This window comes from Eulemur rufifrons, chromosome 10, assembly GCF_041146395.1.
Source record: "Eulemur rufifrons isolate Redbay chromosome 10, OSU_ERuf_1, whole genome shotgun sequence".
In the NCBI taxonomy this organism is placed as follows: Eukaryota; Metazoa; Chordata; class Mammalia; order Primates; family Lemuridae; genus Eulemur; species Eulemur rufifrons.
The window spans coordinates 1871920-1896699 of record NC_090992.1 but is presented as its reverse complement, the minus strand read 5'-3'; the positions used below and the strand labels follow the sequence as shown (position 1 = coordinate 1896699).

General features: G+C 58.9%; 1 protein-coding gene across 1 annotated transcript in view; it reads left to right on the top strand.

Annotated features, from left to right (window-relative positions):
• Window positions 1–24780, top strand: part of FSTL4 (follistatin like 4) — a 294835-nt gene that overhangs the window by 135169 nt on the left and 134886 nt on the right. Inside the window, exon 4 of the mRNA XM_069484454.1 lies at window positions 8239–8487. Coding sequence (XP_069340555.1) covers window positions 8239–8487 — 249 coding nt within the window. The remainder of the gene's footprint in view (window positions 1–8238; window positions 8488–24780) is intronic.

Sequence of the window (24780 nt, the reverse complement as noted above, 5' to 3'; positions counted from 1 at the left end):
GTGGGCGGCGCCGACCGACAGCAGCAGCTGGTCCCTCCGCTGCGAGATCGAGGGGACCCCGAGGGGCTGGAGAAAGGGACGGGAGCTCAGTCCCCAAAGGACAAGGAGGGGTCTGGCGACGGAGAAGAAGACAGACGCCCACTGAAGAGGCCCTGGGCAAAGAAGAGGAGCTGGGGACAGGAGTGTATGGGGGATGCTCCGGACAAAGCCACTCCGTGAAAGAAACTCTCCCGAGGGCGAAATCCTGTCGCACTTCACATTTTCACACAGCTCTTCCTCCCACGAAATTTCCAGAATAGTCCCTCGAAAGCCAGTCGAGGCAGCTTGATGGGGAAATAAAGGAACAACGAAAAGGCTTTTGTGGTTTTGTTACAGCCGACAGACGTCCGAGGGAACGCACGGCTGTGCCCTGCATCCTGATTCGCAGACGGGAGGTGACGGGCGTCTCTGCACGGCCCTCTCGCGTCACGGCCGAGGACAGTTCTCTGTCTCGGTGGAGCTGAGCTCAGGGGTTTGGGGTTTCGTGTTCCTCCTTTTCTGGGGTCTTTTTGTGAGGGCTGGGGGCTTCAGAGCAAGGAGAGGCCCCGGGTAGCGGACAAGGATCAGAGTCCTTGGCAACCTCCTCAGGTGACATGGGTTGCTGGAGCCACTTTGGTAGCAGTGAGAGACGTCCCAGCACTTGGGAGTAAGGCCGAGGGAGGGTGGGGGCGGGTCGTCCCCGTGTCACAGCAGGGCCCCGCTGAGCAGGCCAAGCGTCATCTGCTGGTCCCTGGCTGCAGGCCTGCGTCCTTCTCCCAACTCACCACTTGCCGGCGATCAAAGGCCCAAACCGTGTGGTTAAGGTTAACCTGTGTGTTTGTTCCCAGCAAAGCTGCACATTACTTTTTCCAGGGGAAGAGATGATCCCAAAGCTTGTAGTTTTCTCGCCCTGTAGGTCATTACCAGCTGCAGGCCTAGCCGGGCCCCTCCCCCACCTTCTTTCGCTAACGCCCCCCTAACTCCTCAGCTGCTCCTTCGAGCCAGATCCCCCCTCCTGTGGGTTCCCTCGTTGATGAGCTGAACAGAGCTTTAGCACATGCTTGCTTTTTGTCACTCGTGGGAGTTACGTTTTTACGTTTTTGAAAAGTATACTTCGGCACTTGTGTCTGGTGTTTGTTCTTCATCTGTGACCAGAAATAGCCACCTCCTAAACGTTGGCCAGTACGTAGAGACCTATTTGTGCTTTGCTTTGACACAGATCGGCTACATGCAAACCCTTAGACAGCACTGAGATCTGTGCTGACAGACTAAAGGCCTTCCTTCTCTCTCATGTTCCAGGCATTGCCGACTTTGACTTAGTGGCTAATTGTGAAGCAATTTGTCAGACTGCGGTTTAGGATCTGCAGGCAGAGCACACGTGACAGGTCACGTTACCTTCTGGCGAAGGAAAACTGCGTGTTTCTGTTAAGCTCTGGGACCTGAAGAATCTGGTCAGGTCTTCCAGAGCAGGTCAGACGTCTGCTTTCATCCAGCACGCAGGAGCCCTGGCCTTGTGGTTGAATTTGAAATCACCTGTGGTCACAGCTGCCAGCAGCCACCTGTCTGGTTTCAGGCAAAATGGCAGGGGCGGGGGCAGGGAGGTGCTGAGGCTGGGGGACGTCACCGTGGGGGCCGGTGTGCAGGCACCGTGAGGGTGGGCTTTGCCTGCGATGTTCACAGAGGCAAGCAGGGCTTCCTTCTGCAGCACTGGGAGCCCCCAAGCCCGGTGTCCGTGCGGCGTGGGGGCAGCAGGGGTCCCGCAGGCCAGGGCTGATGTTTGCATGTGTCTTGATGCTGGAGAAGCTCACACTGTGGATAGCTGGACCCTCCTGGCAAGAGTTCTTGGAGGCAGGGACCATATCCCCAGTTGAGCAGATTATCCCAAATCTGAGGGATTTAGAGTGGGACTGATTCAAATCCAGGCTCTACCACCTACTTGCTGTCTGACCGTAGGCAAGTCACCTCTCAACTCATGCTTCCTGATCTGCACAGTGGGCACACGTGTTCACGCCGCAGACACGTGCTGGGTAAGGCCTGTGTCTACTTTATAGGGTTGCGATGAGAACTAAATGGGAGTCAGATGAGACCACAGATGCTAGGTGTTCAGCCTCGTGGCTGGCACGTGGCGTGTCGGTGAGTGGTGGGTACTCCACACTCTGCCCTCTCTGGCTGGGGGTCAGCCATGTGGGTTCTCTTCCCAGAGCCTGAGTGAATGAGACTCCACAGGGCGCAGGTCGGCCAGAGGCAGCCCCAGCACCCAGGGCATCTAGAGGGTACTGGGGCCGCCACTGGGGGCCTGTGGTCAGAGCCTGGGAGGGCTGCTGTCTTCCTGCCGCAGCCCTGAGGTGCCAGGAGCTTCCGGCCTGTGAGCTTGTTGGAGGACACTCTTTCAGCCAGGAGTGCAGCTGGCCGGGCTGGATGTCAAGGCGACGGGACCTCACCCCGTTTGCCAGGTGGTCCAACGGGGCAAGGTGGCACCTTCGTGCCTGCATCACGGCTGCCTGCTGTCTGGCTCCGCCTGGCGACAGGTGCCCGGAGTGGGCTTTGTGGGCCGCGCGTCCTCCTGTGCCGGCTGCCTCGCCCTGCACTCGAGGCCCCGGGCACCCGGCTGCTCCGCGCCCCCTTGCCCCATCTCTGCCCTCCTCACGTCGCAGGTCAAGCCCCCTCCTCAGAGAGCCTGCCCGCCCCCCAGACTCTCGTGTGCCCCCCGCCGGGGCCTGTTCATGTCCTTCCTGGCGTTGAGCACTGCCCACATCCGGCCTGTTGATTGTCGTTCGCTCTCTTGTGTGACTTCCCGCACTGCAGCACAGGTGCCCGAGGACAGGGTCCTGTTCTTTGTCCCCAGCACCTGGAATCGGGTCTGGTGCGTAGTAGGTGCTCGGTAGGTGTTTCCTGGGTGACGGGTGGATGGCGGGCTGGCAGGCAGAACTCCTGAAGTGACCTGTTGTCACTGCCCACCTCTTCTGGGGCTGAGGTGGCATCAGACCGGAGAGCCGGGCCTCTCCTGGCTCCCACACAAACCCGAGGGCTGCAGCCACATGCCGGGCACTTGGCAGTCCCTGCCACATGGCAGTGACCTCTGGACCACCCTGGGCACGTCTGAGAGCGTGAGTTGTCTTGGAGCAGGGAGGAGTCCTGGGACCACGACCAGCCCTGGACCGCACGTCTCTGCACACATGTGGCCCTTCCACAGGCAGGTCCGCGGCTCCGGGTCTTTAAGCCGACCGCAAGCCGGGGTGGGCTGCGGCTCCCCAGCAGGTCGGCGTGGATGCATGCTGGTGGAAGATGAGGCGTGCAGTCCCCGTTTAGGGGCATGTCTGCCTGCGGGCGGGGGCCTCGGCTCCTGAGCCAGAGTCTCTGTCTGCAGGAGCCGGAGCAGCTGCCGCGCCAGGCTGGCGTCCGCGGCAGGCGGCAGGCGCAGTTCTGGGGGTCCCTGGTGCTGTGCCCCTGCCTCCCGTCTTCTGCGTGCTGGGCCGTGTCTCTTGGCCGCGGTGGGCTCTGCAGTGAGCAGCCTCCACAGGGCCCAGCTGTCCCCTCACTGTGGCTCCACAGTGGGGCGGGGTGAGGCTGTGGGGACTCAGCCCCACGCCCTTTGCTGGGGGCTCTGACGTTCTGCAGGAGGAGGCAGAGGAGGACTCCCTAGTGAGATGGGATCGGGGGGGGGGGTCCCCAGGCCATGTCAGAGGAAAGGTCGGTGGGGAGGTTCCATCAGTAGTCACGGGAAGGAGTTCCCAGACATAGCACAAGTTTTGCGCTGGGCAAAGCAGGCCAGCAGGCAGTTGGCATTCCACAGTGGAAACACTAACGGGTTTCTCTCCTGTGTCATTTGGGGCCCCGTCCCTGCGAAGGGAGCGCTCACTGGTTACTGTGGGCCAAGGAGCCAGTTACAGAGACGGAGTCAGAGTCTGGGCGCAGAAACACCCTGAGACGCAGTCGCTGTGAACAGGCGGTGGAGGCGGCTGCCGCTCCCTGTCGCCCTGTCAGGGTCCGGCTCCTTCATGCCCTGCCCCGGGGTCAGGTGGGCTCGCCTGCCACGGTCCCTCCCCCACCCACCTGTACCGCAGCCCCGAGTCGGTGACGTTCTCACAGCGAGTCCTCATTCAAATCACAACGGGGGCAAATGGACTCGTGTCTCCTGCCGCCATAACTTTAATGTAACAATTCCCGTTTCTGACCGTGTTCAGTAAATTTAATTAGTGTTGAAAAGCAGCTTATCTGGCAAGATGATCAGTTTTTAACCTGGGTAAACGACTTTCTCTGTGACCATAAATTAAGCACGTTACATCTTTCCATGCTCCGTGGCCGTCCTCATAAACACCGCGGCAGCTGCCGGTGGTCTCACTCGGCTACCTTCCCACTACGGCTTTATCACCGTCCTGGTGGGAGTGGGGGACGCATTCTGTGCTAATGACAAGCAGGAAGGGGTGACGGGTGTGTTGAATGAGGAGCCCACCCCTGGTCAGCGTCTCTGGGGCCGTGGGTCAGACTCCGACCTCTGCCCGGGGTGTTCTCAGCTCTCCCCAAGGCCAGCTGTCAATGCCTCCGTGAGAGGCATATGCAGGGTGTAAAACCACTTTCGTCTTAATTGCAAGTAATTAGGAATCAAATATTTGCTGACAGCCAATGCCATGTCAGAGAGACCCTGAGTGTTCCCGACAGCTTCCCCGGCCACAGGTTGGCTCAGGTGCTTTCTTAGCACTGACCGCTCGGAGCAGCCCACAGGGAGGCCGTGGGGGTCGCAGCTGCAAGCTGATCCGTGTGGGCGTCTGATGCCTCCGTGCGGTGCTGGTCCTCAGGGGTGTCCGCTACAATCTGGGCACACGGGAGTTCAAAGGAGAGGGCCGGGCAGAGCGGGTCCCCCGGACCCCGTCCACTGTGGGTTGGCTGTGGTTTGACGGCCCAGGCTGGATCCGGTGGTCTCTGCAGCCCCTTCTTGCTTTGCCTCTCCAGGGTTCTCGTTCCTGTTACCCCAGAAGGCCCCACCTGGACATGTGTCTCCCTTCACACCTCCGTCCCTCCACTCCCTCCCCCACCTCCCGTGGAGGAGGCCATGGGAAACGCACACTCTGAGGGTCCCTGCTCGTGGACCCCCCCACCCCTCCGCTTCCCATCCCCTCCTCTGGCTTCTGAGCTGCACTGAAGCAGCCCTAGGGAGACCAGCTCTTAAACCCTTGTGTTTGTTAAAACTCGAGGGTCCTGGGGACACATGAGGACCAAGGCCCAGCACCTGGGGGCCTCCTGAGGCCAGAGAGTGGGCAGAGCACGGGGCAGCTCCGCAGTAGGGGACTCAGAGAGGGGACACTTGGACACGAGCTGGCAGAGGAAACGTCCCCCAGCGGTGACTTGGAGCCTGTTTAGCCAGAGGGAGAGAGAAACGGGGGCGCCGGGGACAGCCGGAGAAAAAGCCAGAAGCTCTGAGGGGCCGGAGCTGAGATTCAGCTCTGCTTCCTCAGCAGGGCTGGTCGGTGGGTTCCCATCCGGTCTACACGGGGAGTTTATTAAAACAGGGATCCAATGGCGACGCTCTGTGTCCCGGCCCTACCTTGGGAAAGAAACAAAGGCTGGTATTTTTAGAGCTGTGTTAGTTTCTTCTAGTAGCCGCCGGCACTTTCCAGGATAACCCATTTTCTAACCACCCGGGAGAATCACGCTAATCAAACACGCTCCGTGGCAGAGCGGCCACAGGCGCCGTGGGCAGGGAGGGCCGCCCGCCCGGAGCCCCCCGCTGGGGGCCTGCCTCCCCCTTCCAGCCCCCACCGCGTCGGCCTTGGCGGGAAGGCGGCAGAGGGGCCTTCGCAGCGACACGCGGACAATTAGCAAAGTGGATGAAAGAGATTCACGCTCGCTTAGGATCTGCGCGTGTGCACGGCTCAGAGGTATTTTGACCTTCTAGTTTATTAAGATTCAAGAAAAAGTCAATACTTCTCAGCTTGCCAAGGCTGAAGGAATTTAAATGAATCATTGAATCAAGCAGTTAATCTGCCAATAACTGATTTTTTTCCTTTCGAATCTATAATGATGAAAAGCAGACTTAACCAAAAACAAGAAAAAGAAGACTTTTTTTTCCTTAGTCATTTTAATCCCGTGGGGTAGGAGCGGGGGCTGAGAGTTCAGGCTCGACTCCCAGGGCCCTTTTGTGGTGCGGAATATTCTGACAAAGATTTGATTAGAACTTAAAGCAAAGTCTTCTGTGGCCGTAAACTCTGCACTCACGTTTTGATCATTTGTGTTTTGATGTCCCCGTGCAATTCCCAACTCCCCCTCTGTTGCCGTCGGTGACGCTGCCGAGCATCTCGCGTTCTGGGCTGTAGCGTGGAGTGCGGAGGCCTGCTGGGCCTTTCGCCCGCGGGTGCCTTTCAGAGGTCCCAGCTGCCTGGGCTCGCTGTGGGTGTGTGGTGGGTGCAGGGGGCACCCAAGCGACGTGACAGCCACCCCTTCCTGCCCGCGGCCACACTCTGCGCTAGAAAGGGCCGGAGTGAGGAAAGGCCACTGGTAGCTCTGCGGTGATGTGTGCTGTGGAGAACCCTGTTCTCTCCGGAGGAAAAGGCCAGCCTCTGGCCTCCCTACCTAGGCTGTCCCCACCCCCATCCCGGACACCTAGCACTGCTTTCTTCTCAGGCCACACTTCCTCCCCATACTCTGCAGTGGCTTCCCGGTGCCTGCATGATCATGGCCAGGTTCCTCGGCCTGGCTCTCTGTCTCCCAGGACCACACCCTGCCTCCCCTGCCCCACCCCCGTGCATCACGCGAATGCCACCTGCGGGGCAGCTGGGGGAGCCGGGGCCCAGGCCCCCGTGTCTCTGGGAAAGCCCTCCCCCTCTTTGTCTCCACCTCCGTGACCCCTGCCCCCACTCATTGCCCTAAAAGGCAGCTCCTTGGCTCCTGTAGCTCTTGGCCTGACCTTGCCTCATGGCCCTGGCCACATTCGGTCTCAGATCAGAGTTACGCCTGCATGGGTGTCATCAGCTTACAGAATGACAAAGTCAGAGAGCGGGCTTGTTCGTCTCCGGGACCCTGGGGTACCTGGCACACAGCCTGGCCCAGCGTCATCACAGGATAAAGGAAAAGAAGGAGGGAAGGAAACAGGGAGGGAACCACTTTTGTAAAAAGTCCTCCCAGCCCAGGAGGTTGTCTCGGGCCTGGGGACGGTGGTGGCCGGCTTTGTCCTCTGCTGGGAGGCACCTCTTTGTGAGCACACAGTGGCCGGGTGTCTTCATTTTTCCATTGGCAGCAGAAACAGTGAGCCTCAGAAAGAGCCTAACAGGAGTTTGCCAGAAGCCCCGCCATGGGTCCCAATGGGTGTGGGTCGTGCCTGAGGTGTGCAGAGCGAGTCAGCCGTAAAGCCTGAGCTCGGCACGGCAGGACGCCCTTGGACACCCTTCTTGGTAGCAGTGGTAGGAGAGACAGGGACTCTGTCGGGGACCCCAGGCCCCACGAGCCCCACCTTGGGTAGCCTTAGCTTCCCAGGCAAGTGGGGCCTCTGCTCGCGAGCCCCGCGGGAAGGCTGGAACCCCTGTGCCCCGCGGGAAGCCTAGAACCCCTGTGCCCCTTGGGAAGCCTGGAACCCCTGTCCCCCGAGCCCCACGGGAAGCCTGGAACCCCTGTCCCCCGAGCCCCACGGGAAGCCTGGAACCCCTGTCCCCGAGCCCCGCGGGAAGCCTGGAACCCCTGTCCCCTGAGCCCCGCAGGAAGCCTGAAACCCCTGTCCCCGAGCCCCGCGGGAAGCCTGGAACCCCTGTCCCCTGAGCCCCGAGCGGAGCCTGGAACCCCTGGCCCCCGAGCCCCGCAGGAAGCCTGGAACCCCTGTCCCCCGAGCCCCACGGGAAGCCTGGAACCCCTGTACCCCGAGCCCCACGGGAAGCCTGGAACCCCTGTCTCCCGAGCCCCGCGGGAAGCCTGGAACCCCTGTCCCCCGAGCCCCGCGGGAAGCCTGGAACCCCTGTCTCCCGAGCCCCGCAGGAAGCCTGGAACCCCTGTCCCCCGAGCCCCGCAGGAAGCCTGGAACCCCTGTCCCCCAAGCCCCGCAGGAAGCCTGGAACCCCTGCCCCCGAGCCCCGCAGGAAGCCTGGAACCCCTGCCTCGAGCCCCGCAGGAAGCCTGGAACCCCTGTCCCTGAGCCCCACGCAAAGCCTGGAACCCCTGCCCCTGAGCCCCGCAGGAAGCCTGGAACCCCTGCCCCGAGCGCTCCCAGCTGACCCTCCGTGTCTGTGTGCCTGGCAGGGCTTTCCGGCCACGGCGGGCTGTCGGCCTCCTGCGGGGAGAAGCTCTGCGGCCGCGGCAGCCTGTGCGTGCTCGTCGGGGAGACAGGGCAGCGCGAATGCCGGTGCCTGGAGGCGTGCAGGCCCAGCTACGTGCCCGTGTGCGGCTCCGACGGCAGGTTTTACGAGAACCACTGCGAGCTCCACCGCGCCGCCTGCCTGCGGGGGAAGAAAATCACCATCGTGCACAGCAAGGACTGTTTCCTCAAAGGTAGGAAGAGGGCTCTTGCCCTGTGCTTTTAATCTCCCAGTGCTCTTTGGACAGTGACCTGGTGCTGAGTCTACAGCTTGCATGTGGTAAAGGAAACAAAGAAAGAGGCGGACTAGTGTGTGCCAAAACGCACACGGTGGCATTTCAGTGATGCACGTTCTGTCTGAATCCAGGGGGGTCAAACTCAGCCCTGGCTGGTACTGCTCATGTGTCCTTTGGGGACCGGACAGCAGGGCATTAGCCTGGTCTCCACATAGGGTGGGCCCTCGCAAGATGGTGACAGGGACCGTGTTCACCCCTCTGGACAGAGTCCCATGAGTCGGAGGCCACGCTGGGCACAGACTGAGGCCAGACAGACCACAGCACAGTGGCTCCCCCCGTGGTAGTGACACCACCTCCGGCCTGGAGCAGCTGCTGATGGAAAAGCTTTCCGTGCCTCGCTGTCCTCACCCCCGGGCAAGGCAAGGCAGCCCTTGCGTAGACGTCACTACACGTCATGGAGTTGGCACCAGAGGGGTCATGCCTTGCGCTGGGGTCATGTCGGAAAATAAGGGCAGCGTCAGTGCCCACTTGGGGGTAAGGGCCCCAGGGCAGGGCAGGGGCTGCTTTACACACTGATGTGTTCCCTGCACCTAGCACAGCGCCTCGCGCCAACAAGGGCGCGCACGGTGGCTCACAGATGCTCAAAGATGTAGGCGTTAGCGTGCACATTCGTGTGTAGATGTGGCCCCAGGAAATAGTACGTTCCACAGCCTGCAGAAGTATTTGTTATCCGGAGAAAAATGGGCACCCGTGAATGAATCAGGAAACACACACGGCAGAAGCAGCCTGTGGGCAGCTGGGAACGGCCCACGTAGCCTGAGCAGGGGCGCTGGAGGCGGGAGGGCCCACCTGGGGTTGCATGAGGTCAGGGACCCGCTTGGGATGGGGCGGAGAGGGGAGCAGGCTCGGGATGGAGACCTGGCAAGTGCCCGCCTCCGTCTCACACTCCCTGCCTGAGCATGGGTGACGTGTGACACACGTGTGCACATGGGTGTTCACAGCCCAAGCAGTGCCGCACAGGCGTGCTGGCCCCGCTGCCTGTGCCCCTGCCACCCGCACCCGGGCGGTGGGCTGCCCCCACCTCGCCTGCCAGCCGTGGCAGCGTGGGCCCTGGACAGGGCGCAGTTCTGGAAAGGCCCGTCTGTCCTGTGGTGCGACCGTCTCGGGCACTTCCACAGCGGCGCTCACGATGCCAGCGCCGAGGTGCTTCCGAGATCATGAGACACGTGAGGGAAATGCGGCCAAAACGGGCCGAGGCAGAAACGCCCCTGCTGGGAAGCGCTGCCCGGCGCCCACCCCGAGTCCTCAGCGACCTGCGCCCGAGAACACTCGCCTGGTCGCTCCAGCCTTATTGGCCGTGTTGGATTTTATACACTGATGTTCCATTCTCCGGTTTCCAATATCCCCCAAATTGCGTCTTTGCAAAAGTTTCTGTTTCTGCATCAGAGTGTGCATGGCCTCCCTCGCCATCGGTTATTCAAACAGCGTTTATTTCACGCAAGGGGACCCAGCCGCCACAAAGCCTGGCGAGGGGAGCAGGCTGGGACGAGCTGGCGTGGGGCTGTGGGGGGCGGGCAGGCCGTCTCCGGCACACCAGGGCTCAGTTCCGCTTCACGCTGATTGAATTTATCCACCAAATCCTTCGGAATCATTGGCTTCGTCACGGGTTGTGTGAGTTCCCACCAGCTCCGTGTAGCAGAACTGCTCTCCTGAAGACCCCCTTCCCTGTAAGCTCCCAGAGAGACCGAGGGTGGCGTCCCAGCTCTGGTACCCCCTGCCGCAGGGCGGTGGGTGCATCACCCTACTGCTCTGGGCCTTCTCAGCTGCGAGGTGGGACTGGTGAGGTCCCCGCCTGCTCCTGCCGTGGGCAGCAGCGAGGGGGCTGCCGTGCAAACAGCTCCTCGCAGGGCAGCTGGCGTGTGGCGAGTATTCGGGATCAGTGGCACCTGCCATCGGTGTTTATTCCACTGCAGTGTGGCCACAGGCCTGTAGCAGAGAGACGCGCAACCGTGAGAGGAACAGAGGCAGGAACGAGGGCTCCACCCGGGAGGTTTAGGGGGACAATGCAGGTCCCAGGTGGCTTCACAGTAGATGGAGGGTGAGCAAGGAGGATGCTGAGTGTCAGACCCTGGTGCTGTCCCAGAGGGGCCCACCTGGCGCTCGGGCTTCTCTTTCTGCAGAGGGCCCCGTGGGTCTGGACTCCGCAGAGAAGCTTCCAGAGCCTCAGCCCAGGGTCAGCTCCAGCGTGGCCAGCAGGAGAGCCGGGCTGCCCCCCGCCCCTGGCACGGCCATGGGGTGCCCGGCACACGGGAGCAGAGCCCTGGCGGGAGGAGGGTGGCCAGCCCCCAGGAAGGTGCTTGGGGTGAGCACTTCACCGTCCCCAGAACCGAGGCTCCAGCAGGGCACAGAGGAAACAGGTGACAGCGGCTCTGCTGACAGCAGGGCAGGGAGGGTCCGGGGAGCTCGGAGGACGCCAGGAACAGCTTCCCACAGTCCGCATCCTGGAAGGGCGGCAGAATGTTTAACACCCACTTGAGGCCGGGCGCGGTGGCTCACGCCTGTAATCCTAGCACTCTGGGAGGCCGAGGTGGGCGGATCGTTTGAGCTCAGGAGTTCGAGACCAGCCTGAGCAAGAGCGAGACCCCATCTCTACTAAAAATAGAAAGAAATTATATGGACAGCTAAAAATATATATAGAAAAAATTAGCTGGGCATGGTGGTGCATGCCTGTAGTCCCAGCTACTCGGGAGGCTGAGACAGGAGGATCGCTTGAGCTCAGGAGTTTGAGGTTGCTGTGAGCTAGGCTGACGCCACGGCACTCACTCTAGCCTGGGCAACAGAGTGAGACTCTGTCTCAAAAAAAAAAAAAAAAAAACACCCACTTGAGTTCCAGTGATGACAGTTGGTCACATGTCCCAAATTTCCAGGAAGTTATTAATACAGAAAACAAAACCATGTTTTAATGCCATGCAAACAAAAATTCTAAAATTGTCTTCTATTCTCTATTTCTACGAAACATTACAAAGAAAAGTTATGGCTTCATTCTCTGGGACTTTGTCTGCCCCCAGGAGTGACTATCAGACAATTCTTGTGGGGCTGGAATGAATAGAGCAGGGGACAGAGGTGGTAGGTCGTGTGGGCCAGGCCACTGCAGTTTGGGGGTCACCTTTTGTGGCCAGAGCCCCGAGCCACGTCGGGGAGGGCTGCGCCTAAGGACAGGTTGGGGACACAGCCCTCACCACACTGCAAGGGAGCAGAGGTGGCATCCTAAGCCCCATTACAAGAAAACTTCTGGTATCGCATTCCAGTTGCTATGGTAATGGGATTCCTTGTGAAAGCAGGATGAAATATAATATCATTTAGGGATCATTAGCATGTGTGAACATCAAACTGAACTCAGAAGCATCGCTTCGGCTGGAGTTTGCAGCTTTGATCCCAGATCTCAAGTCACGAGCAGGGTCCCTCTCAACCAAAGTCAGGGGCAAAAGCCATGCAGGAAAGACGTTGTATCTCTGTCTTCTTGTGGCAAAATCGGGTCACGTTTTTCCTCAGCACCAAACACTACCAAGGGAACACCAAGGGATTAGGCGGCATTCACGGTTTACCTTCTTGCAGAGTTTGTGTTTGCAGAGTTATCATGTGACGTCACATTCCGATTTGTGTGTCAGTGGACACTTTTACATTGTTTTCCTGACTTGTTTTGAATTCTCGCTTTATCTCCTATGCGGCTGAGAGCTCGCCTTCCAGCAAAGACTCACCGTGCCAGGTGCTATTAAACCAGCTGATGCGATGTCATAGTCGGGCAGTTTTCCAAACAAACCGTGAAATTCTAGAAGAAAAGAGGCTGTTGGAGGTTCAGTCTGAAGTGGACCCTTCAGCTTCCTCAGTCCGAGTGGCGTGTGGGGGTGCACCGGGCACTTCCATGGGGGGGGGCCCCCAGCTAATGAAATCAGGGGAAATAATTTGCGTGGGGGGAGAGGGGAATTAAACATGCTACAGGCTCACTAATAAACACTTTTTTCTTAAGCGTTACTAAGCAGGCATAAAAACTCAACACTTTGTTGCAAGTTAGCAGAGCTGCTAGAGCCAGCTGCCTGCTGCTTTTTCCTCTCTTCTTGTTATTTTGTTGCTGTTGTTACTTTGAGTCTTTTTAGGAACTTAAATTAGGCCCCACAGCTCCCAGGGGCGTCTCTGTCCATCTGCGAGTCTGTTCTGCATTGCTGGGAAGCTCCGGCAGCCCCGGCTGTGTCAGTGCAGCCCAGGCCTCAGCGGGACACTCGGCTTCCCCGGACGTGCGCGGGCCTGTGCGGGGCTGCGACGTTGTCAGGCATTGATGGGGGGTTTGGTTCAGCTCTGCTGCAGCCGGGAGCTGCCTGAGGGAAGACCAGAGAGGCGCAGGCTGATGGGCAGTGTGGCACGTGCTCAAGGGCACTGCTTTGGGATCAGTCGTGGGTCCGCACTGCACCTCCTTGGACAAGGCACACACAGTCTCTGTGCTTCACTTCCCTCGTCCGTAAAATGGCAGGAATAGTAGCACCCACCTCGCAGAGCGTCGTGAGTGAGACACGAGCAGTGCCTGGCGTGTGGTGAGCACGCTCCTCTCCAAGCGGGGAGTATCGCAGCTCCAGGATGATGGTGGTGTCATTGCGGACATCGTGGCACCTTCAAGGGGCAGATGCAAGAGGCTGGAAGACCCTTCCTTGCTCACTTGTATGACAGTGCTGTATGACATGGGCTAGCAGTCGGGGTGGTGGCTCCTTCTGTGAACCAGGGGAGAGCAGAGCGCTGGTCCTCCAAACCTGCTCAGTCAATGCCTGGAATTTGACCTCCAGTCGATCAGATTCAGTGATCGCCTTCTCCAGCCGTCTCACTCTCTGAAAAGAGATGTGAGGGGTCCACCCAAGTCCATCCAGCGTGTTGTAGCGAAGCAAGAGGAGAGCAAGTGACTCTGACCCCCGTCTGGACGGTCACCGGCGTGCACGTTCGGCTCTCGGGACATGGCGGGGCAGCCGGAGCGGGGAGCGCGTCTGCCTCAGGGCAAGCAGGGGTGTTCAGAGCAGGTGCTGCAGGAGACGCTGGAGGTGGATCTTGAAGGGCAGGGAGAGTTTGCCAGGTTGAGAGGGTCGGGGAGGATTCCTCTGGGTGCAGGTGTGAAGTACCTCTGGTCTCAGGGAAGTGCAAATGGCCAGGTCCTGGGAGGGGAGGGCTGTAGCTGCGGGTACGAGGAGACAGGTGGGTCCGAGCAAGCTGGCAAAGGCCTGTGTGCCAAGCGAGGTGGTTTGAACCCAAGCTGGCTGAGAATCAGATAAGTTAGTCCAATGTTCTCATTTCCCAGATGGGGACCCTGAGGCCCAGCGTCACACAGGAGAGCAAGCCCAGGGCCCAGGCTCCGCCCCGCAGCTGGCCCTTCAAAAGCACCCACAGCTTTGGGGCTATTTGAATTAGGTCCCAGCAAGGCATGTTCCCAGCAGATGCAGTTGCTCCACGCTTCTCTCCCAGGAGTCGTCCTGGTGTGGAGGGAGGACTCGGGGCCATGGGCAGTGGGAAAGGCCTCCCTTTTCTGCAGATTGTCAAGAAGCCCAGCTGCAGCTACTCCAGGGAAGGCTGGTTCAGCTGCCCCAAACCCACAGGGCCGCCAGGCATCAGAAAACCAAACCGCTCTCTCCCCTCTAAGGAAAGAGTAGGGAACCCAGGACGCTCAGAGGCTGCCAGAGGAGCCTGGAGTCAAAAGCAGGCAGAGCCCCTGGGGACGAGCCTCCCGCAGCCTGGTCTGGCTCTGGAGCTGGTCTCCGCTTCCCTTCCTGTCCTCCACTTGCCCTTCTGCTCCGGGGCCTACCACCTTTCTGTCCAGAGCCCCTGCAAAGGAATCGCTCTGTACCCAGCCTCCTTCCGGCCTTCACCCTGAGGAGGGTTTGACCATCTTCTTCCAAGCCACCCGGCTTCACATTTACTGAGTGTCCACCGGATGCCAAGGCTATGCCAGGACCTGAGGACACAGTACGATCAGGACATCAGGCCTTACCCACGCCACTGGCAGCCGAAAGAACTGTCAGGTTCCAGTCCTGCTCCATCCGCTCCCGGCCATCCTCTGGGGCTGCTTTAGCCAGAGACGCCCCCGAGACCTCAAGGACACATGGGAACCTCTCTGGACTGTCCCTCACCCCCTCATCACTCAGTGGCTTCTGGCAGCATCAGTGCAAACAACTAGGGCCTGACAGAACTGAACATCCACTCCCGGCCTCCCGGCCCAGCACCCCCGGGAGCTCAGCCCTCCCATGTGTAACATCTGCTTCCAGGATCAAGAAAAGTGACTTGCAACAAACATGTGTGTTCTTTGGATATTTCCTCTAGGTTTTATGCAAGAAGTGTCTTGGTGTGAGCACCCTGCAAGAATGTTATCGGCTCAGCACGTGTGGTGTGCTTCACAGAACTGCTGCGATTTGAATGAATTAATTACATTCCAGTAATTAAAAATTGCTAATAAGTTATTGAGCTGAGAAAGCGCCGCACCGCATTGATTTCACTCTTGGAAACGAGCTACAGCCCCGAGTCCCCTGCTTTGTTTCCCGCGGTGTCCCGGCACCTTCCCTCTCATCTCCAGCTCCTCCTCCTCCGTATGCTCCTCAGTGACCCTGGCTGCCCACAGGCTCTGTCTCTCTTGCCCCAAAGGAGCTGGCTTTTGTCCCAGAACCCCTCTGGGTACCATTTAACCTCTCCTTTTCCCGTCCCTCCAAGACACGCACAGCGGTACCTTCACTGGCCGCCTCCACTTCCCACCTTCCCTGCACCTGCCCCAGCCTCTGTGTCTGCCTCCGGTCCCCACCGTCCCACTGCCACTGAGTTCATTAAGATCACGTTACCCTTCTAAATGCCAAGTCCAGGTGGCACTTTCTGGGCTTGGTCTGGTGCATCCCTCCCACAGTGGCCTCTGTCGTCCCCCTGCAGCCGTGCTCCACTGTCTTCCAGGGACCAGCCCCCACCGCTCTGACCCTCTGTCAGCCCCTCCTCCCCCAGCGGCTGCCAACCTGCGTGTCCCCCGTGGTCCTCCTCGGCTCTCTTCTCTTTCCACCCACCTCTGCGCACAGTTCCAGTTGTGCCTCAGAGACGCGACTACCTCCTCCCCGACATCCCCTCCACCTCAGTCCACCTCTTCTGCCACCTGGGGTACTGCATCCCACTGTCTCCTACCTGCATGGTCTCTATGACACCCCAGCTGTTCTCCCAGCCCCTGGTCAGTTGCTTCTTCAAACCACTTTCCACGTGGCTTTCAGAGTGAGCTTTCCAGGATGTCACTTTGACCACAGTGCTCTGCCGCTCGACCCCGTCCATCTGTCCATTCACTCAGCAGACATCCATCTGCTACGAGTCAGGGGATACAGACCGGAGTCCCACCCTCATGGCAGGGACAGTCTGGTGGGAGAGATGGACAGTAAACAGGGATACTCTGTTTGATGGTGACAAGGGCCATGGACAAGAAGAAAGCAGGAAGGCAGTTAGCAAGAGCTTCTGATACGAGAAGGGACATTTCAGCAAAGACCCAAAGGAGATTAGGGTTTGGGGACTGAGGCATGTGAATATCTGGGCAAAGAGTAGCCCAGGCGGTGGCAATGGCAGTGGCGATACCAAGTGCTGAGACCCTGAGGTGGGAGCTTGCCCGGTGTGTCCAGGGAGGCACAGGGGGGCTGGGGCTGCTGGGCCAGACTGAGAAATCAAGGAAGCCCAAGACCGTGGGCTGGTCATCCACGCAGGACCTTGTTGGCCATCAGAAGCCCAAGTGCTTTGCCACTGTCTTATGTTAACCTTCTAATGACTCCACCACGCCCACTAACGGGTGGCCTTGAGGGGACATCCGCCTTCATCGCCACCCCGAGGAAGCCTGTGAAGGGCATGTCACGGGCTAGAAGCAAAGATCTGCCCAGGAACGCACGGCCGAGCAGCTCTAGGTCACTCTGCACCTGAGGGAAACTGCAGGGCCCGGGAATGGCCTGTGTGAGCCCAGAGCCAACCGAGGGGCCGGCGGGACTTGTACCGAGAGCAGGATCTTCCTTCTGGCATGACTTCTTAGTAACATCCTGTCTTCCTGCCATCCTGGGTGTCCTTACAAGTGGAGACATTTGCTTTGTCTTTTCATCCCTAGCTCACTGGAGCTGCTCTGTTCATGTTTAGAAGAATGCGCAAATGGATGGTGATGTGCTAAATGAAGGCACATACGCAGTCCCGTCACGGTCCCCAAATGAGAGGACGGGAGGATAGATAGAAACCCTCGGTGTCCATGGCAGACAAGTCAGAGGCCCCAGCAAAGGTGACACTGGGCTCGCAGGGAGGACCTGCTGCAAGGACTGGCTGGACGCTCTGTGGCGGGAGGGCCACCGAGGATGTCGGGGGAACGCGAGTCACATGTTATTTACTGGAGCGAGAAGATGTTGATCTGGGACTTCTTTAAGGTTCTTCTCTACTGCGCCTTCGATTAAGATCAAGGCCCCCATGTAGCCGCCGCTAAATGACGCCGCGTATTGAGTCTCTGTGCTCGAGCAGTTTATCTAATTATCTGTGTGACAAACTCAGCAGCTGTCAGACCAGCCACAGCTCAAATCTGTGGGCTCCGTGTGCCCGTCTGTGGCGCTTCCTGCTCATTAACAGGCTCGGGGAAAGGCCTTCCACGCCCTTTCTAGATGCAGGGTCCCTTCCGGGCTCTTCTGCCGCCTGGTGACAGGAGGCAGGGAAGGGGCCAGGGGCTAGGAGGACACAGGGGGCGAGAGTTGGGCAGAGGCCGGGGGGCTGGGCTGTTCCTGGTTTCCAGCTCTCCCTCCCGCGCCCTCCCCGGCTGGCCTGGGCACCCAGCCTCTCCACCCGCCTTTCTGGACGGGGAAGAAAGGGCCCAGTTTGGGCCACGCTTTTTCCTCCAAAGAGAGGGAGGAGCGCTTACCACAGTGTCAAATTAACTCAAGGCAATCAGGGGGCAGCCCCGTGCAGTGACCAGGGGACAGTAAGTGACTGCTGATGTCCATCGGCAGAGCGTGTCTGCACAGGTAAATGTCCCCAGCAGAGGGGCCCTGGGTGCATGAGGGACGAGACAGCACCAAACCCCGATCTCCAGGAGAACCAAGGGACAGAACCACAGGAAGCTGAGGCCCACCCCGCGCAGCGTCCCCGGCCCTGGGAACCCCCGTGCCCCCTTACCGCGGGGACGCTCGTGCCCCGTCCTGCTCCGGCTGCCACGGGGGAGCCAGGGTGTTCTCAAAGCTAATGAAGGCAGACAGAGCTCCGCGGCGCCTGCTGGGCTTGGACGTGGCCTCCCGGGGAGTCCTGCCCTCTGCTTTTCTTCCTGTGCTCACTTCTGCTTTGATGCATTTTGATCACTCATTAATGAAGGTAATCAGAGTGAAAACTACTTTCAAAAAGCTCCTCTAAATGAAAGTAGCAAAATTACTTTGCTTGTAGGTAATTAAAATAGCCAGCCGCAATGAACTCCATCCACTTACTAGAAGCAGGGGCGTCCGAGTCGTGCATTTCCCTTTGTAGTTGGAAGGAAGGGCTCGTCCAGGGAACTAGCAGCCTCCCTCTTTGCCTGTCTGCCTCGGGGAACTTTTGTTTCCTCTCCCCCTGCTTGTCTGCCATCGGCTCCTAACCCCACCCTCTCCTAACCCTCCGGCCCTGCTGGCTAGGGTGTGGCCACTCCTAACCCCGCCCACTGGCTAGGGTGTGGCCCAGAGGCCTGGTTGCCAGCGGCCTGGAAAGGCTGTGAGCTGAGCTCTTGGGCTCATCCCCCTGTGCACCTATACCCCCCCCACCTCTCCCCCAGCTTCCCTCCACCCCCCCCCACCCGCATCCTCATTTCTGTCTCTGTTTGTCGCTCATCATGCTGTGATCCATGTTTCATTGAAATATAGTAAATCCGAGCTCTTGTTTTTATAGGGATTTGCAGAGATTTTCATTTATACTGACACGTGGAATTTGTACAGACCTAGGTCTGCCTGGGCCCTCACAGCTGAGATTTTAAATTTCTACCTGTCTAGGTTCATCCAGTGATTTAGGGAACTCTGGATTAGAGGAGTCAGAGGGTGTAAAGGTTCTCACAGCAGAACCTTTCCTGATAGGTGGGTGATGGTCAGGAACGGGGGACCCAGGAAGGGGTCTCTGGCAAAGCTGCAAAAGAGAAATACCCCAGGCCAAGGAAGAGGTTTCACAAGGGGTCACCGGAGTGGGGGTTGAGGTGGTGCTGGAAAGGTCGGAGTGCGTCACCCTAATTATGTGAACAGTGAATGCTCAGCTCTCCCTTCCTCCCACGGACAGAACGGCGGATTTCAAGGGTGTCTCTCGACTGCTTGGCCATGAGTTCTGGTTACAGGCACGTTAAGACCCCTCTTCAGGGTGAAATTTTCTTGCAGTGACCATGGGTTGAGCTATAATTCCGCAGTCTGGACAATCCCACCAGGGCCGCGGTGGGAGTGCACAGGGGCGAGGGCTGCGCAGACCTGTCTGAGCACGAGCCAAAGGCAGTTGCCTCCTGCAGCTCAGAGGGGGAGGGGCCGCGCTTGAGATGCAGCTCGGGGCGCGCTCGGGGGAAAAATTATTACGAGCAACAGAAGCACATTTAGACAGCAACTGTGTTCTGCTCTCAATTTGAGAAAACATGAACTCGTAAATGAGATGAAAAATGGGATTATAAATCAGCTGAGCCACAGTCAGAAATAAAATGGAAGGTGGGAGAGGCAAGGGAAGGACAGGAGAACTCTGAAACACGGCTGCAGAAGTCCCTTCTGTCCCTTTCCGTGGCGAGCAGCAGAGGGCAAGACTGACAATGCAGACATCATACAGTCACGCTCCAATGTGGAGAATGAGCTTCAAAACCTCTCCCCAAAATACACAGAAAACGAGAAATAATACGGTTAAAAACATACCAGGAGAGGAGATATGTAGGACAGGGATGAAGGATTTAACATCCTGGTCATCTTAAAGTCTCCAGAGCAATTCGAACGGACACAATGAGCAAAGAGAGATTTTTAAAAATTGCCTTGTACTGAAAGATTCATAAAATCAGTCAAAATATATTGCTAAGATTTCAGGGTTCAAACTTTTAGATGCATCCATGGTGTCCAGGCAGAGAACAAACTCTGGTGTTGCTTCCAGGGTTCTGGGTGGTCCTGGCCGACCGGCGTCCCCAGGGGCGGCTTCTCCCCCTGGGCTGATGTGCATCAAAGATGCGTCCTAGACGCATCTCACGTGAAAGAAAAAGACCCGTCCTTAGACTTTTCTGCAACATTAAAGGGCAAGACGGCAATGAAAACATCTGTGGGGTTTTGAGGTGACAAGATTGTGATGCAGGAATTTTATCTCCTCCAACGGTGACCCACATGGCAGAGCGGAAAGCATTCTCTGGTCCGCGAGGGCTCAGAAAATGCGCCACCCATGTGTCATCTGGGAAAAAGACAAGGACAAACCCCCAGGAATCTGGAGACAAATCTGAGAATCTGACAAAGAGGAGGTTGTGCTACTCAGGGCCTTAGGGGCCCCCGAAAGGGGAAGGTGTCTAAATAATTGTCAAATACAGTCCCCGGCAATTGCAATGGTAAATGATGACGGTAAGTGCACTTAATTCCCTTGACTTATTTAAGGGGATTTCAGCAGACCACGTGTGAGTCTCGACTGAGTTTGTAGAAAGCCCACACCGGCCCACCAGGCAGTTCCCATTGCTCCATCCTGGAGCCAGAATGAACCTGCCGTGGACCCCAAGCCAGCACCCCTGGCTGCTCCCAGCTCACTGAGAGACTTTCCTCCTGCCTTCGTGGCTGTGTCCAGAGACCGTGGGGAGGACCAGCCGTTGGCCGAGGTGACCTGCACTCCGGCCAGGGCTCCTGTGCCTTCTCCACGGTGGCCAGAGTGAGCTCTCCAGAAGCCGTACCCAGGCCGTGACAGTGTAGAAGTCCCAGTGTGTTGTGACAGCTCTTCCTTCCATGCCGAGGCCTGTGCTGACGGGCTCGTGTCGGTACGATGCAGTCGGGGTGGGTGGGGAGGCCCGAACCGTTGATTCCGACGTTCCAGGTTCCTGCCGATTAACCAGGAAGAGAGGAGGGCGTGAGAGGCCAACGCTGTCGCCAAAAAAAAAGGCAAAAGCAGAAGAGCTTCCCCTTGGGAGATAGAGGCTAGACCCCAAGACAGACAGCGAGGCGGCTCCAGGGGTACAGCGTATGCAGTGGGAGAGAGGGCGGCCACTGAGCTGGGGTGGACACGGTGACAGCTGCCGTCCCCCAGCACCCGCCAGGGCCTGAGGGCATCAGCTCACGTGCTCCCCCTCCCAGTTAGCAGTTGCTGGGGACGAAGATAAGCCCGGTAACTCCCCCAGTTACTGAGCTGGTAATGACAGTGGCAGGACTGGAACCTGCCTGTCCCCTTTCGCTGTACACCCACGGCCACTCCCGCGCTGACCCGTGGGGAGCGGGTGGGACATGGACACCGGGCACGAGGCGGGGGGCAGCGCAGGAAGCGCTCAGTGCAGCGCGGAGCGTCCCGCTGCGTTCCATCCCCCCCCCCCGCCAGCCTGGGCACTTGTGACTTGTCAGATGGTGGCACCCAGAAGCCATCACGGCCCTAAAAGGAAGCGGGTGGAAGTCGCAGTTCCCGTGGGCACCGAGCGTGACCACATCCAGTCGTGTTCACGCGGTGAGTCACAGCCACACGTCCCGCCTGTGAGCCCCCGTGGCCGTCTCCACGTGGCAGGGGGACGTGGCCACCCCCGTGAGCACGCTGCAAAGGAAGAAGTTCCCGCCGCCGCCACGGGAGACACGGGGCGAGGGCTTCCCTGGCACAGGAAGGAGGACGCCCGCCTCCCTCGGCCGCTCCCTCTGCCCGTCACGTCCGCCTTGTTCCCTGTCACCAGGGTCCCCAGCCCTGCCCTGGCCGGACTTCAGGCACATGCAGGTCTTGTCTCCATAAACGCTCTCCTGGCAATTTGAAAGGAACGAGTTTTCCACGATAAAAAGTGTGGGGACTCTCAGGACCGGCAGCTACAGGTGTCGCGAGGCTAATGACAAGGGGAGTCTACAGAAAAGGCTGGCACGGCCGCTGCAGGGCAGTGTGGTTTCTCCCAGCAACAAAACGCCAACAGGAGCCATGTACCGATTCAGAGACGCGGCTGGCGGGAAACAACATGTAACTTGAACGTGCCCATCTGGGAGGCTGGGCAAGAAGTCACAAGCAAAGGTGCCACCGGGTTTCCTCTGGGGACAACTCCACAGGGACCCAGCGGCCGTGACTGTGATCGTCAGACTTTGCAGCAAGTGACCGTAACCTCACACGGCCCCACCTTTTCAAGAGACCACAGGTTGGACGGGAAGGGAGGGGCAGGGGAACAACCACGTCCACAACCCGTGTTACACGCCAGGTCCACGCCGAGCACCTCGTCCACCTTGGCCTCCCAGCGGCACAAGGGTGACTGTTGTCCCTGCTTGCCAGGGGAGGAAACAGGTTTAGTGACTTGCCCGAGAGCACCCGGCCAGGGAGGAGAGAGCTGCAATTCAAACTCGGGTCTGTCTGACTTTTTGATTTTGAATTTTTGAATGTCTTCACTCTTTCTGCTATGCCTCATCTCTTGTGTGTGTGATTTTTTAAAGCACTCAATGATTATCATTCAGCAGATGGGCAGATTGTGCCCGTGTTCACTCTCGTGTTCTGAAAGAGACTTTTTGTACACGTAGCTGATGGGAGCCTGTGATGTCAGCCACTCTCGACTCAGCAAAGGAACGGTGATGTTTTTTAAAACCTTTGTTCCTTTGTTATCTTTGCTCCTTCTGCTGTGCCCTGCCTTCGTTGCATGTGATGATTTGATTTCCGTAATTACAAAGGGAAAGAGACTTTGCCGGGAGCAGCTGCCCAGTCTGTCCCGTGCTCAGTTTTAGCGAACAGCCAGGAGCTGTGTGCGGCTCACCTCAGAGGAGCCACCTAGACCTGCAGCCAGTGGATGCAGCCTCCAGGCAGCGCTGGTTGGGTTCTGGGGGGACCAGGAGCCTGTGGTGCGGCCCATGCTGACGGTCCTGGAGAAGAGGTTCAGGCTGGGTGTGATCAGGGAGAAGGCCAGACAGCATCAAGCAGAAACCTATGAGTAGCACCAAAGTGCTGAACTTCATTCCGCCTATCTGTTCACTTCCCCGGGGCAAGCAAAGTCGTGGTCCTTGTTTTGAACATGGTGTGGATCAAGTTTCACTCTTATGTTTCAGGATTTGATAGACAAATCTGTGCTTCCTATGTCTGGGCCATTCACACCTAGGCAGGCTTCAGCCACTCAAAGTTTCATTTCTTCAGCAAACGCTGCTGAGCACCTGCTGTGCCCCAGGCCTAGCGGAGGGGCTGGGGTCTCCCAGCGAATGTGAGGCGGCCCCCGCCCTTGGGGAGCTCAGAGTGGAGACACGGACACTGCCAGGTGTATTGCACAGTGCGCGGCAGCACGGCAGGGCATGTCCTGTCTGCTACGGAGGGAACCTGGGAGGCCTCCGAGGGGAGCCGTCTGGGCTGAGTGCTAAACGATGCGTAGATGTGGGAGAGGCAAAGAGGCAGGGAAAGGGCCTCCCAGGCCGAGGGTCAGGGTAGGCACAAGCCACTTGGGGTTTCTCCAAATGTGAAGTGTGAGAGAGAGAGACCAGCGCGAGGGAGGCTGGAAAGCAGCTTTGACGGAGCTGGGGCAGGACCTGGGGAGTCGGGGTCAGGAGCAGGGCTTAGTCCTCGAGGAAACGCAGTCAGAATGGCGGGCTTTGACCCCGTCTGCCTGGTGTTTGTAGGACCACCCTGTGCTGCCCTGGAGCGGAGAGCCCAGCACGAGGCATTTAGTGAGGGAGCAGTGACACGAGGCCTGAAATTGGGGAGGGGACACACTGGGGGCTATTTGGGACCATTCATAGAAATGGAGCTGGCAGGACCAGGCGCTGACTGAGAAATTGACCCACACCTGCCCACGCCGGGGTGGTTCCAACTACCTTCCTCAGGCCTCAGCAGGTCCCTGTCCAGGGGACAGGCCGTCTCGGGGGCGCCTGCGTGAGGTCCCTCAGCTGCCGGGACCTGAGTGTCCTGTGGGCCAGGCCCTGAGCAGCCCTGCAGCTGTGCTAGCCCTTGGCACCTGCCCCCCCGGGCTGCAAGCCCCCTCCCGGCACCCGGGGGTCCACAGGAGGGTGAGGAAGCCGCGCTTGACCCCAGAAGTCCTCACCCTCCACACCCACCGGCCCCAGGGGCGCTTTCTGCCAATCACTGTTTTCCCGTAAACTGTTCTTTTCTTCCACAAGCTTAATAGTGTAAACGACAACTGTTTGAAATCCCACTTACACACTCAAACAACATAAAATGTAAACTGAGGGGGAGAAAAACCAAAGGGGGACGTAGGTGTCCGATTGCTGGGAACCCAAGCAGGCGCCAGGCGGGCGTGGCGGGCAGGTGAGAGCCCAGAGCTCCCCCTTCCTCGGTGCCCGTCTGGGAGCCCACCCCTCACCGCCCAGGCCAGCTGCGGGCTCAAAGATGGAAGCAGAGTATTTAATCAGCCGCCCTGGTGACTGGTGGGAGCCCTAGTCCCTCCTGGGTAATGACCGCGGAGGCAGGACACCCTCTTAATGAGGCAGCTGCCGATTAATAAGGCACATGTCCGAGGCCTCCCACCGAGTGACGGCCGTCCCCTCTCCCCCTGCCCTGGGCCGTCAGTCACCCAGGCAGGTACACGGCTGGAGTTAATTGGAGAGAAGCTCCTTCCAGGGAAGTGGGCGCTGGCTTGTCATTCAATGAGACGGAGGTTTGGTTTTGACAAGCACCTTTGCCTGACCCAGGGAAGAACACGTCCCTCAGAAAGGCTCTCCTCTCCCCACCCGACTGCACCACCGAGGCTCCCGGGGTCTCAGGGCCAAAGGAGGAGGCTGAGCATCCAAAACCCAGAAGCGTGTTGCAGGGCAGGGCTGTGCTGAGTGAACCTCCCCAGCTTCGGGTGGTGTCTGGACGGCACCTGCCAAGCCCGCTAGGGTGTGGGCTCCGGGATGGCCGGAAGGATGTGCAGGGTGTGGGCTGCAGGCCAGGCCGTGTCTCAGGGACATTTGAAGCTCAGGGTGGGCTGGGCTTGGCAGGCTGGAGAGGGGTTCATCTCGGAATGGGCGGAGGAGCAATGTGTCTGTGAGTCCACATGGGCAGCCACGGCGGCCCCCCTGGAGGAGGAGGTCAGGGTTGGGGAGGAGCCACCTGAGTATAGCAGGCAGCTGCAGACTCCTCTCCTGTCCTCTTCCTCCC